We start from the raw sequence: 13644 nt of genomic DNA, 5'->3' as shown, positions 1-13644 counted from the left end.
AAATGATGTGATTGATATACTTGTAGATTGGAATGAATTATTTCTTCAATGATATGAAAGTTGAAAGCCCTCTGACATGTCTGAGTACAAAAATGCAGAGGCAAGACACATCATGCATGTCATGACACCTAGAAGCTTTTTCTCATTTCTGAAACAGTTGCATGGTTGGAATGAATTTCCAAATCAGTCCGTCAAATCTCTATCCAAATGGAACTTTAAGACCACTCTATATTTGTGCAGTAGTGTTAAAACTGACTTTTTGAAGTAAAGTACGTAAATCGAGAAGAAGAGGACGTTTACTTCGTCTGCAATGAAATGTCACAACTGTCTCCGCCGACGTTGTTGTCCTGTATGTTCTAGCAGACGATTTTTAGATACACTTCAAGACAGTGGCGCCGGTGTGAATAAATCTACTTGCGTGATTGGTCAATGGCTCATGACGTCATGAAATAATTGCGTCAACAACGGGAATCATGGTAACTGTGGTTGCGGTGCGTCGTGAAAGCAGGATCGGCAAGCGCGGCCCGTATGGAATGCAACAAACTGTACCGGAACCGGAACTGTCATGGGTCTGCACAAATTTTTTCAGATTCGATGGACATGATGGATATATGAATTTTGTTTACACTTTATACATACACGTAACCATTACACTCACTACGTTGTGTGAGTTAATATGTAAAGAGCAATCTCTAGTGAACTCACACAACTGTCCTTCTGACATATATAGCCAGTACAATGGGGGATGAGTCCCCCAAACCCCCTCCCCCATTCCTTGAAAGTGACAGGTTTTAGTCAGTACATTGGGGGGAAGGCCCCCCCCCCCCCCCCCCCCCCCCCCCATTGGACTCTAAAAATAGAATTCCTTGCAGACGCTGAACAATAAGGCCCCATAAAGAAATAGTCCCCGCCCCGGTAGCTGTCTCATATCTGCTGGAAGAAGCAGCTATTTGTGGTGAAATAATAATTGATGCATGTCATGACACCCAGGAGCTTTTTCTCATTTCTGAAACAGTTGCATGGTTGGAATGAATTTCCAAATCAGTCCGTCAAATCTCTATGCAATGAAAATTAAAATGTCACAACTGTCTCCACCGCCGTTGTCCTGTATGTCCTAGCAGACGATATTTAAATAAATGATGTGATTGATATACTTGTAGATTGGAATGAATTATTTCTTCAATGATATGAAAATTGAAAACCCTCTGACATGCCTGAGTACAAAAATGCAGAGGCAAGACACATCATCATGCATGTCATGACACCCTGGAGCTTTTTCTCATTTCTGAAACAGTTGCATGGTTGGAATGAATTTCCAAATCAGTCGTCAAATCTCTATCCAAATGGAACTTTAAGACCACTCTATATTTGTGCAGTAGTGTTAAAACTGACTTTTTGAAGTAAAGTACGTAAATCGAGAAGAAGAGGACGTTTACTTCGTCTGCAATAAATGTCACAACTGTCTCCGCCGACGTTGTTGTCCTGTATGTTCTAGCAGACGATTTTTAGATACACTTCAAGACAGTGGCGCCGGTGTGAATAAATCTACTTGCGTGATTGGTCAATGGCTCATGACGTCATGAAATAATTGCGTCAACAACGGGAATCATGGTAACTGTGGTTGCGGTGCGTCGTGAAAGCAGTATCGGCAAGCGCGGCCCGTATGGAATGCAACAAACTGTACCGGAACCGGAACTGTCATGGGTCTGCACAGATTTTTTCAGATTCGATGGACATGATGGATATATGAATTTTGTTTACACTTTATACACACACGTAACCATTACACTCACTACGTTGTGTGAGTTATAATTTAAAATGTAACATCTCAGTGTGTACCAGTAGTTGTAACAAGATTGGAATAATACATCCACATTCTAGCACCTATTCATATGTAGGCCTAGAGGAGCCTTGATTAAAACGATGCTGTCCTTATGAAGAGGTCGCCTACAGAGAGATCAAACTGACAGACTATACAGATTCAAAACAGTATCATCACTATTTCTCATCAGTTTCCATTGTCCAAAAAAAACTATCTTTAATAATAAGGCTGCTAACGCCCTTTTCACTCCTTTTTGGCTCGCTCCTTTTTCAGTTTAGCCAGACGTGCTAGTGAGTCGTCTCTCCATTTCCTCCTCTCGATCATCTTCTCCATCGGTACCATGTCACATAACTGCGGGTGGATGGTGGTGTTGACAACATTATCAGGGGTCATCTTTGGTACGGGACCGAACGTGTTACTAACTGAGTGAATACTTTGCCAGTACCTTTCACAGTAGTTCTCCATACCTGAAAGACAGCGATTGCAAAACATATCCTTGATGACTTGATCTTGATCCCCTCAATCACATTAGTTAAACTTTGTGAATACAGTGTTTTCAACTCTGCTAACACCTGCAAGGACGCATTGTTACTGATGTCTCTAACTGGATTAATTGGAGACAAGTTCAATGTAAAGGAATATATCCATGATAACTTTCTTGCATTGGCCTGAAGTCCAGTCATTATAACTGAAATCCTCATTACACTTACCCTCTGCATTAAGATGAGCTACCTCCAGTGGCCCTATAAAAGCATATCTGGGTCCAAGGCCATGGGACATCACAGTATCAACATCTTTCACATTCATCACACCATCCTGAAAGGAACGTGACGATGCTTAAGGGTCCTTTTCCCATCTTACTAATATCAAACAAAGGTCAATTTTTGTCGAATGTGCAAGTACACCAAGTTCAGCCAAACATTACCACGCTATGACAAAACCTGACATTGTTTCACAGACTGTCTTCTGAGGACATAACGTCACAACCAGAATGCCAAGATAGAACCCCTCTCATTTCAACAAATTCACAGAAAAATGACTGCAGATTTATGAGTCACTCACCTCTACCAGCCTCCAGCACTCATTTAATATTGCATACTGGATACGATTCACAGCAAATCCGGGTATCTCCCGATTCAGGACAACTGGCGCTTGACCGATTTTCTCCATTAATGCACGTGTTCTTGCCGGCTTAGAAATTTTGCTCTTGCCCGCATGGCCAGGAATCGCCCGAAAATTCTAAAATTACGCAAGGGCGAACTGACAGCTCGTAGGGTGACTCTGACGTAAGCTTGCCCAATATATATGTGTGCACTGTCTGGCTAAAGCCTGCACCACACGGTGAAAATTTGCGTGATGCAAGTGACACGCGTGCATGTTGCGACAGGCAAATTCTCACTGTGTGGGGTCGTTTTTTGCTGCGTATCTTCCCTCGCGAGTCGAGACGCAGCCGATCTAGCATGTTTGATATTTTCTCGACACGCGAGGAAGTTAATCACCGTGTGGGGGCTACCTGCAGCAATGTTGCGCGAGTTCGACGAATCACAACAAGCAGATCGGTCACATGATTTATAGGTCAGTCACATGATACCAAAATGGCAGCTCCCATTGAGTCGACAGCAATTCAGCAATTAGATTTGCATAGGCCCCCTTATCCTCTCTTCTCTGAATCCATGGCCTTGTCCAAAGACTACGGTCCACGCGGCGCCGCCTCCGCCGCCGCCTCCGACGGAGTAACAGCAGGAGAATAAGGGCAATTTGGTCTTCTTGGTCCATAATACTTCTCATAGGATTTGACAGTTCCCGGGCGCTGCCATTTTGGTATCATGTGACTGACCTAATATGTAAAGTCAAGGACTTAGTGAGCCCCCCTTTAGGTCGGGGGAGCTCCCCCGAACCCCCCTACGAGCATATGTTAAGTGCAAGCTCTAACAACTACAGTTGTTACAATGGGGGGACACCCCCCAAACCCCCCTCCGTCGACATAGGTTTTTACCAGTGCGTTGGGGGGAAGCTCCCCCAAACCCCCCCCCCCCCCCCGGTGGACAGTCAACTAGCCCTTCTGTGTCATACTGCTGGAGGGGGGGGTGCGATGGGACCATCCATATAGTTCCTTCCGACACATTTTTGTTTTGGTAATGTAATACATTGTGATTGTCCTTATTCACGGGAATCGGGCGTTTTCCAGTGATATACGACACTTAAATGGATTGTCCTCATGCATTCACGTCCTGTTAATGGGGCACGTCATCATCGCGTACATTTGGGAAAAACTCCCTAACGAGACCGGAGCAGACGGCTGAAAGTAGTTTAATTATTGGCCGCTAGGGTGCAGAATGTACGTCGCTCACCCGAATTTTTCACGCAACTATAGCTAAATAGAGCTAGTTCTAGTTTGTGATTCATTTTGATACTTCAGATTTGGGTAGTTGACTAAAATAACTTAGTCGTCAGTGTGGTTTTAAGCTGGAAAAACGTATTTGTTTTTCTTAAAGTGCCTTTTTTGGACGGGTGTATGCGATTGTTTTGTTTTTATGTCACGTGACCTCGACCACCATGTCGACACAAAATTGAAATAAACCACCCTTTTCTGTCATTATTTAGGACGGATATTTCTCTAATAAAAATATTAATATAATTGGCCAATTTCTTAGGCATATGATGTAGCGAATTCCCATGAAGATTTAAATTAATTTCAATTAATTTCAATCAATGGGATAGCAACCACCACCGGAAGATCGCGGAGAAATCGGTAAACTCAACGGAGTTAATTCAGAAAAATACCAAAAAAAATTGTTTGAAGGATATACAATATTTACTCTCTTTATTTCTCATCAAATCAGTATATACTCCCACACACACGTGTATCGTAAGAGCCCCTCCTAAAGGGGGGCTTAATATGTAAAGTCAAGGACTTAGTGAGCCCCCCTTTAGGTCGGGGGAGCTCCCCCGAACCCCCCTACGAGCATATGTTAAGTGCAAGCTCTAACAACTACAGCTGTTACAATGGGGGGACACCCCCCAAACCCCCCTCCGTCGACATAGGTTTTTACCAGTGCGTTGGGGGGAAGCTCCCCCCAAACCCCCCCCCCGGTGGACAGTCAACTAGCCCTTCTGTGTCATACTGCTGGAGGGGGGGGGGGTGCGATGGGACCATCCATATAGTTCCTTCCGACACATTTTTGTTTTGGTAATGTAATACATTGTGATTGTCCTTATTCACGGGAATCGGGCGTTTCCAGTGATATACGACACAAATAGGTTGTCCTCATGCATTCACTTTGGAAACGCATTTTAAAATAGATGTTACGTCCTGTTAATGGGGCACGTCATCATTGCGTACATTTGGGAAAAACTCCCTAACGAGACCGGAGCAGACGGCTGAAAGTAGTTTAATTATTGGCCGCTAGGGTGCAGAATGTCGCTCACCCGAATTTTTCACGCAACTTTTGCTAAATAGAGCTAGTTCTAGTTTGTGATTCATTTTGATACTTCAGATTTGGGCAGAAGACCAATATAACTTAGTCGTCAGTGTGGTTTTAAGCTGGAAAAACGTATTTGTTTTTCTTAAAGTGCCTTTTTTGGACGGGTGTGTGCGATTGTTTTGTTTTTATGTCACGTGACCTCGATCATGTCGCCACAAAATTGAAATAAACCACCCTTTTCTGTCATTATTTAGGACGGATATTTCTCTAATAAAAATATTAATATAATTGGCCAATTTCTTAGGCATATGATGTAGCGAATTCCCATGAAGATTTAAATTAATTTAAATTAATTTCAATCAATGGGATAGCAACCACCACCGGAAGATCGCGGAGAAATCGGTAAACTCAACGGAGTTAATTCAGAAAAATACCAAAAAAAATTGTTTGTAGGATATACAATATTTACTCTCTTTATTTCTCATCAAATCAGTATATACTCCCACACACACGTGTATCGTAAGAGCCCCTCCTAAAGGGGGGCTTAATATGTAAAGTCAAGGACTTAGTGAGCCCCCCTTTAGGTCGGGGGAGCACCCCCGAACCCCCCTACGATAGCGTAACGTTTTTACCCAGTACAATGGAGGGGGAAACCCCCCCAAACCCCCCCCCCCCCCCCCCCCAACCCCCCATGTTGGGACCAATCATAGTTCCTTCCGACACATTTTTGTTTTGGTAATGTAATACAGTGTGATTGTCCTTATTCACGGGAATCGGGCATTTCCAGTGATATACGACACAAATGGGTTGTCCTTATGCATTCACGATGGAAATGCATTTTAAAAATAGATGTTACGTCCTGTTAATGGGGCACGTCATCATCGCGTACATTTGGGAAAAACTCCCTAACGAGACCGGAGCAGACAGCTGAAAGTAGTTTAATTATTGGCCGCTAGGGTGCAGAATGTACGCCGCTCACCCGAATTTTTCACGCAACTATAGCTGAATAGAGCTAGTTTTAGTTTGTGATTCATTTTGATACTTCAGATTTGGGCAGTAGACCAATATAACTTAGTCGTCAGTGTGGTTTTAAGCAGGGAAAACGTATTTGTTTTTCTTAAAGTGCCTTTTTTGGACGGGTGTGTGCGATTGTTTTGTTTATGTCACGTGACCTCGACCATGTCGACACAAAATTGATATAAAACCACCTTTTCTGTCATTATTTATGACGGATATTTCTCTAATAAAAATATCAATATAATTGGCCAATTTCTTAGGCATATGTAGCGAATTCCCATGAAGATTTAAATTAGATGTTCTCGTAACCTGTTACAACTGGTCTGATTTATAATTCAGCGCTACAACTGGTCTGATTTATTTATTCAGCGCCATTTTGAAAAACCAAAAAAAAATGTTTGTTGGATATACAATAATTACTCTCTTTATTTCTCTTCATTTACAATATATACTCCCGCACACACGTGTATCTTAAGAGCCCCTCCTAAAGGGGGTCTTAATATGTAAAGTCAAGGACTTAGTGAGCCCCCCTTTAGGTCGGGGGAGCTCCCCCGAACCCCCCTACGAGCATATGTTAAGTGCAAGCTCTAACAACTACAGCTGTTACAATGGGGGGACACCCCCCAAACCCCCCTCCGTCGACATAGGTTTTTACCAGTGCGTTGGGGGGAAGCTCCCCCCAAACCCCCCCGGTGGACAGTCAACTAGCCCTTCTGTGTCATACTGCTGGAGGGGGGGGGGTGCGATGGGACCATCCATATAGTTCCTTCCGACACATTTTTGTTTTGGTAATGTAATACATTGTGATTGTCCTTATTCACGGGAATCGGGCGTTTCCAGTGATATACGACACTTAAATGGATTGTCCTCATGCATTCACTTTGGAAACGCATTTTACGTCCTGTTAATGGGGCACGTCATCATCGCGTACATTTGGGAAAAACTCCCTAACGAGACCGGAGCGGACAGCTGAAAGTAGTTTATTTATTGGCCGCTAGGGTTCAGAATGTCGCTCACCCGAATTTTTCACGCAACTATAGCTAAATAGAGCTAGTTCTAGTTTGTGATTCATTTTGATACTTCAGATTTGGGCAGTAGACCAATATAGCTTAGTCGTCAGTGTGGTTTTAAGCAGGGAAAACGTATTTGTTTTTCTTAAAGTGCCTTTTTTGGACGGGTGTGTGCGATTGTTTTGTTTATGTCACGTGACCTCGACATGTCGACACAAAATTGATATAAAACCACCCTTTTCTGTCATTATTTATGACGGATATTTCTCTAATAAAAATATCAATATAATTGGCCAATTTCTTAGGCATATGTAGCGAATTCTCATGAAGATTTAAATTAGATGTTCTCGTAACCTGTTACAACTGGTCTGATTTATAATTCAGCGCTACAACTGGTCTGATTTATTTATTCAGCGCCATTTTGAAAAACCAAAAAAAATTGTTTGTTGGATATACAATATTTACTCTCTTTATTTCACTTCATTTACATTATATACTCCCGCACACACGTGTATCTTATGAGCCCCTCCTAAAGGGGGTCTTAATATGTAAAGTCAAGGACTTAGTGAGCCCCCCTTTAGGTCGGGGGAGCTCCCCCGAACCCCCCTACGAGCATATGTTAAGTGCAAGCTCTAATAACTACAGCTGTTACAATGGGGGGACACCCCCCAAACCCCCCTCCGTCAACATAGGTTTTTACCAGTGCGTTGGGGGGAAGCTCCCCCCAAACCCCCCCCCCCCGGTGGACAGTCAACTAGCCCTTCTGTGTCATACTGCTGGAGGGGGGGGGTGCGATGGGACCATCCATATAGTTCCTTCCGACACATTTTTGTTTTGGTAATGTAATACATTGTGATTGTCCTTATTCACGGGAATCGGGCGTTTCCAGTGATATACGACACAAATGGGTTGTCCTCATGCATTCACTTTGGAAACGCATTTTAAAATAGATGTTACGTCCTGTTAATGGGGCACGTCATCATCGCGTACATTTGGGAAAAACTCCCTAACGAGACCGGAGCAGACGGCTGAAAGTAGTTTAATTATTGGCCGCTAGGGTTCAGAATGTCGCTCCCCCGAATTTTTCACGCAACTTTTGCTAAATAGAGCTAGTTCTAGTTTGTAATTCATTTTGATACTTCAGATTTGGGTAGTAGACTAAAATAACTTAGTCGTCAGTGTGGTTTTAAGCAGGAAAAACGTATTTGTTTTTCTTAAAGTGCCTTTTTTGGACGGGTCTGTGCGATTGTTTTGTTTATGTCACGACTCACGTGACCTCGACCATGTCGACACAAAATTGAAATAGGGCCTAAACCACCCTTTTCTGTCATTATTTAGGACGGATATTTCTCTAATAAAAATATTAATGTAATTGACCAATTTTTAAGGCATATGTAGCGAATTCCCATGAAGATTTAAATTAGATGTTCTCGTAACCTGTTACAACTGGTCTGATTTATAATTCAGCGCTACAACTGGTCTGATTTATTTATTCAGCGCCATTTTGAAAAACCAAAAAAAAATGTTTGTTGGATATACAATATTTACTCTCTTTGTTTCACTTCATTTACATTATATACTCCCGCACACACGTGTATCTTAAGAGCCCCTCCTAAAGGGGGTCTTAATATGTAAAGTCAAGGACTTAGTGAGCCCCCCTTTAGGTCGGGGGAGCTCCCCCGAACCCCCCTACGAGCATATGTTAAGTGCCAGCTCTAACAACTACAACTGTTACAATGGGGGGACACCCCCCAAACCCCCCTCCGTCGACATAGGTTTTTACCAGTGCGTTGGGGGAAGCTCCCCCCAACCCCCCCCCCCCCCGGTGGACAGTCAACTAGCCCTTCTGTGTCATACTGCTGGAGGGGGGCGGGTGCGATGGGACCATCCATATAGTTCCTTCCGACACATTTTTGTTTTGGTAATGTAATACATTGTGATTGTCCTTATTCACGGGAATCGAGCGTTTCCAGTGATATACGACACATAAATGGATTGTCCTCATGCATTCACTTTGGAAACGCATTTTAAAATAGATGTTACGTCCTGTTAATGGGGCACGTCATCATCGCGTACATGTGGGAAAAACTCCCTAACGAGACCGGAGCAGACGGCTGAAAGTAGTTTAATTATTGGCCGCTAGGGTTCAGAATGTCGCTCACCCGAATTTTTCACGCAACTTTTGCTAAATAGAGCTAGTTCTAGTTTGTAATTCATTTTGATACTTCAGATTTGGGTAGTAGACTAAAATAACTTAGTCGTCAGTGTGGTTTTAAGCAGGAAAAACGTATTTGTTTTTCTTAAAGTGCCTTTTTTGGACGGGTGTGTGCGATTGTTTTGTTTATGTCACGTGACCTCGACCATGTCGCCACAAAATTGAAATAAACCACCCTTTTCTGTCATTATTTAGGACGGATATTTCTCTAATAACAATATCAATATAATTGGCCAATTTCTTAGGCATATGTAGCGAATTCCCATGAAGATTTAAATTAGATGTTCTCGTAACCTGTTACAACTGGTCTGATTTATAATTCAGCGCTACAACTGGTCTGATTTATTTATTCAGCGCCATTTTGAAAAACCAAAAAAAAATGTTTGTTGGATATACAATATTTACTCTCTTTATTTCACTTCATTTACATTATATACTCCCGCACACACGTGTATCTTAAGAGCCCCTCCTAAAGGGGGTCTTATAAATCATGTGACCGATCTGCTTGTTGTGATTCGTCGAACTCGCGCAACATTGCTGCAGGTAGCCCCCACACGGTGATTAACTTCCTCGCGTGTCGAGAAAATATCAAACATGCTAGATCGGCTGCGTCTCGACACGCGAGGAAGATACGCAGCAAAAAACGACCCCACACAGTGAGAATTTGCCTGTCGCAACATGCACGCGTGTCACTTGCATCACGCAAATTTTCACCGTGTGGTGCAGGCTTTAGGCGATGTAAAATTATAGAAAATTTTAGAGTTCGAATCAGACTAAAAAATAGTCGAGCGTGACTTCCCCTATATAGTCGCCTATCGGCGCGTTCAGAGAGGAACTGCAACGCCCGATTCATCTCTACTGTGCTCACTGGCGAGCCTACGCAAGACTCCCAAGGCGACAGTTATATATATATCTCATATCTCTGGCTCGAGCACGCCCCCCAATGGTCTGCTACGATGCCGTCCCCCCTAGCCGAGCGAAGAAGCTCCCTAGGGTGACCCGAAGAAAGATAGATAAAGAGCCGTGTGAGATTCAGGCAAGCCTGAGAGGAAAGACACAAAATACTGTGGTCGAAAATCGGAGAAAAGCAAAATGGACAGGAGGGGAAGCCAGTCGACCGACCAAGGAGGCGACAAAAGGCTGAATGAGGCCGAACAAAAGGATTTCGCACACTCGTCGATGAAGTCACGTGGGGTGAGCGCCCAGTTCTTTCTGTCCCCATAGAGGACAAGGACGTGGTTGTCCTCCCACCAACGTCTCCACCACAGACATGGACAATGTCCATTTCTTTCCTCACAGTGTACAAGCACCTGGTTTCCTTTCTTACTCCACAGCGGACAAAGACCCGATTGTCTTGTCTCCACAGTAGACATGGACAGTGTATATTTCTTCTCAGTGTACAACCACCTGTTTTCTTTCTGTCTTGATAGTAAGACAAAGACGTGTTGTGCCGTCACTGTAGGCAATGACTGTGTTTTGTGTGTTCTCAATGAACTTGGTTCTTTCTGTCTCGATAGTGGACAAGGACATGATTGTTCTATACATCATAAACAAATCCTTCGTCCTTCTGTTTCTGTGGACAAAAAGTACTCCGGATATGCCTTTGGTTGTGACTTCACTATTTCACTTTTTGATGTTGCCCAAGCCTGGCCGCATTAGACAACGACTGAGCTCTTCTTCATGACTATTTGCTGCCTCCGAGTCAAAGTCTGTAGGCGACACAAATAGTTCTTTTCAATTCCACAGTGGACAAAGAGCTGGTTGATCTGCATACTGAACTACCAGCAGAATTGCCTCCATTACCTCCGCCCATTGGACGAGCGTTGTCTGTAAAGCTTAGCAATGTCAATACATTGAGGGTCAAGATGGTTGAGCTGTTACCATGGTAGCAAGGACAAACAATATGCTCTTTTTTCTCTCCAAAGCGGACAAAGACGGGGTTATTCTGTCTCCACCAGAGACAAGGACTTTGGTCTTTCTGTCGTCGCAGAAAGCAAGAACCTGCTTCTTTCTGTCTTCACAGTGGACAAAGACCTGGTTGAATCAAAAGCACAACCAAGACATAGTTTTTTTCAACATAAATTATTACTTCAACTGGATTTAAACTATGATTGAGATCATTTGCGTCAATTTTGCAATTTGTCAGGTTTTATACTCTTACTCCTATTTAGAGTGCATTTACAATTGAATTTTTATACACATTGTTTATAAGCAGTGAACTTGGAAATCAAGGTGTCTTTCCCGACCAGATATCTGATGATCAACAATAATTGCCGAGTCTTGCAACGCAACCCTGTCAGGAAACGCTGTTCCTTTAAGAAAATGAAATTTCAACTTCAAAATGTACAAGTGTCAGCATCTGATTGGCCAAACAATGTCTATGTCCCAATACAATAGCACACAAGTTAATGTCTTAGTCACTGATTAGTCCTCTGGTTTCTTTGTTAAGATATTAATCTTAAAACCAGATTCCTTTTTCCCTTCTTCCAGCATAGTTGTTTTGTCCTCAAGCTCGACAGTTTCGCTCCCCTTTTCGCTGCTTCGAAGTTTTCCTGCTACAGGTACCTCTCCAGCCTTAGGAATATGTAAACTAAATGCGGCAAAATATTTCAACATGTTTTCAACCTTTTGCCTATCGAGCGAATGTTCAGCAGCAATTTCTCTCGCAGTGTAAGTTTTTGGTTCCACCATAGCTTTTCCAAGAACATCCATCAATGTCCGTACAGTTAGTTTTCCAGGCGGTATGACATTTGGCTCCTCAAAACCCGACTCTGTCTCCCCGGCATATATTCTATTCTGTGGGAGGTGGCGTGCAGACTTAATCTAGAAATAAGAATGACACTTTGGTCATTTTGGAGTTTGGTTATACAATGTATATGCAGTAGGTACATACCTTTAATGATTTCAAATCAGATAAGGAGACTGAAGAATTGGAAATGTGAAAGCATCTGAACAGAAAGTATAGTAGAACCTCTATGTTAAGGACACCCTCGGAACTGACAAGTGCTGTCCTTAATAGAGAGGTGTCCTGATCAGAGAGGTCGAATTGAATTCTCAGATTAAGCCTTTGAACTTCTCAATGGTTCATGATGTGACAAGCGCTGTGACAAGAGTGTTATTGACTTTTCACATACCTCAGGAGGCGGACCATGAGATTCAATCCGGACCTGCTTAAGCTTGTCCAGCAAAGATTCATTCCTTCTGTCAATTTCTTCTTTTATTTCTGATCGTTCTGAAATAAAACATAAAGAATAAATTTGGAGATTCGAGTAAAGTGTATGATAATCATGAAGTGTATAAATAAATTGCATACATAAAGTGTATGATACTCACACTGCGGTATACGATGGCACACTGCGCTGCAAGTTTAATGTGAAGCAACAACCATGATCCAAGCAAGAGGAAAGCATCCAGCTTGCACTGTATCAGTGTAGGCCTACATCGATTTTGGAACACCCCGTAGTTGGTGTGCATGTAATCGTACTCACGTTCAATGGTTTTCAATTGCTCCACTGTTGATGGGTGTCTGGGTGCGGCTTTAGGGATCGTTTTCTGTTTTTCGATAGCTCTCTGAGCTCTATTTTCAAAATTGAACCTTTGGCTAGCACGCTTTCCGATCGTTGACAGTGTTTTCCCCATTTTTGCAGTAGATTTCTAGTTACGAAATCGTGACATTGAAGAAAAAACAAAACAGCATGCAAGTTTGGTCGTCGTTTTTGTCGCGATGTTGTATTAATTCCTTGTCGCCCGCCAATCTCTCTTGTCTTCAATGCCCGAAGTGCTCCCTAAACACCCTGAAATCTTTACCCACAGCCACTACACCTACATGAAAGCTTTCTTCTGGCTGGCATCAACATATTATGCCATATTTGTGGACCCCTCCCCGCAATGAACAGTGTTTGTGACATGCTTAAATGTCACAACCACCCACAAGATTAATCACATCAAAACAATACATGTATGTGCTTTGCCAGTGAAACTGCCACATCTCAGCCCACCTTTTCTTCACTGAGGATGATACCCAATCTGATGAAACCCAAGATCGGTTTTTGGTGTCATCATTGTCATGCAGATGTATTGAAAGACTATCAATCAAATGAGTATAGAGACACAGTCAAAGAAGAATGACCTTTATTCACAATCTGCACTTGTGAC

The 13644-nt window shown here is 42.8% G+C and overlaps 2 protein-coding genes across 2 annotated transcripts; both read right to left on the bottom strand.

Moving 5' to 3' along the window:
* Positions 1-1458: 1458 nt before the first annotated feature.
* LOC135484809 (lambda-crystallin homolog) lies at positions 1459-11019 on the bottom strand. Its single transcript, XM_064766495.1, has 4 exons — positions 10897-11019; positions 2885-3061; positions 2533-2638; positions 1459-2289 (listed from the first exon to the last, which is right to left on the bottom strand). The coding sequence occupies exons 1-4, from the start codon at positions 11017-11019 to the stop codon at positions 2066-2068; spliced, it is 630 nt and encodes a 209-aa protein (XP_064622565.1). The 3' UTR covers positions 1459-2065.
* Positions 11020-11605: 586 nt separating this feature from the next.
* LOC135485087 (NADH dehydrogenase [ubiquinone] 1 alpha subcomplex assembly factor 4-like) lies at positions 11606-13189 on the bottom strand. The gene is made up of 3 exons (XM_064766821.1): positions 12978-13189; positions 12624-12721; positions 11606-12312 (listed from the first exon to the last, which is right to left on the bottom strand). The coding sequence occupies exons 1-3, from the start codon at positions 13126-13128 to the stop codon at positions 11914-11916; spliced, it is 648 nt and encodes a 215-aa protein (XP_064622891.1). The 5' UTR covers positions 13129-13189; the 3' UTR covers positions 11606-11913.
* Positions 13190-13644: the final 455 nt, after the last annotated feature.

The sequence above is a fragment of the Lineus longissimus genome, chromosome 3 (genome assembly GCF_910592395.1).
Source record: "Lineus longissimus chromosome 3, tnLinLong1.2, whole genome shotgun sequence".
NCBI lineage: Eukaryota > Metazoa > Nemertea > Pilidiophora > Heteronemertea > Lineidae > Lineus > Lineus longissimus.
The sequence above is the reverse complement of the archived record's forward strand: the minus strand, read 5'-3'. Positions and strand labels throughout refer to the sequence as shown.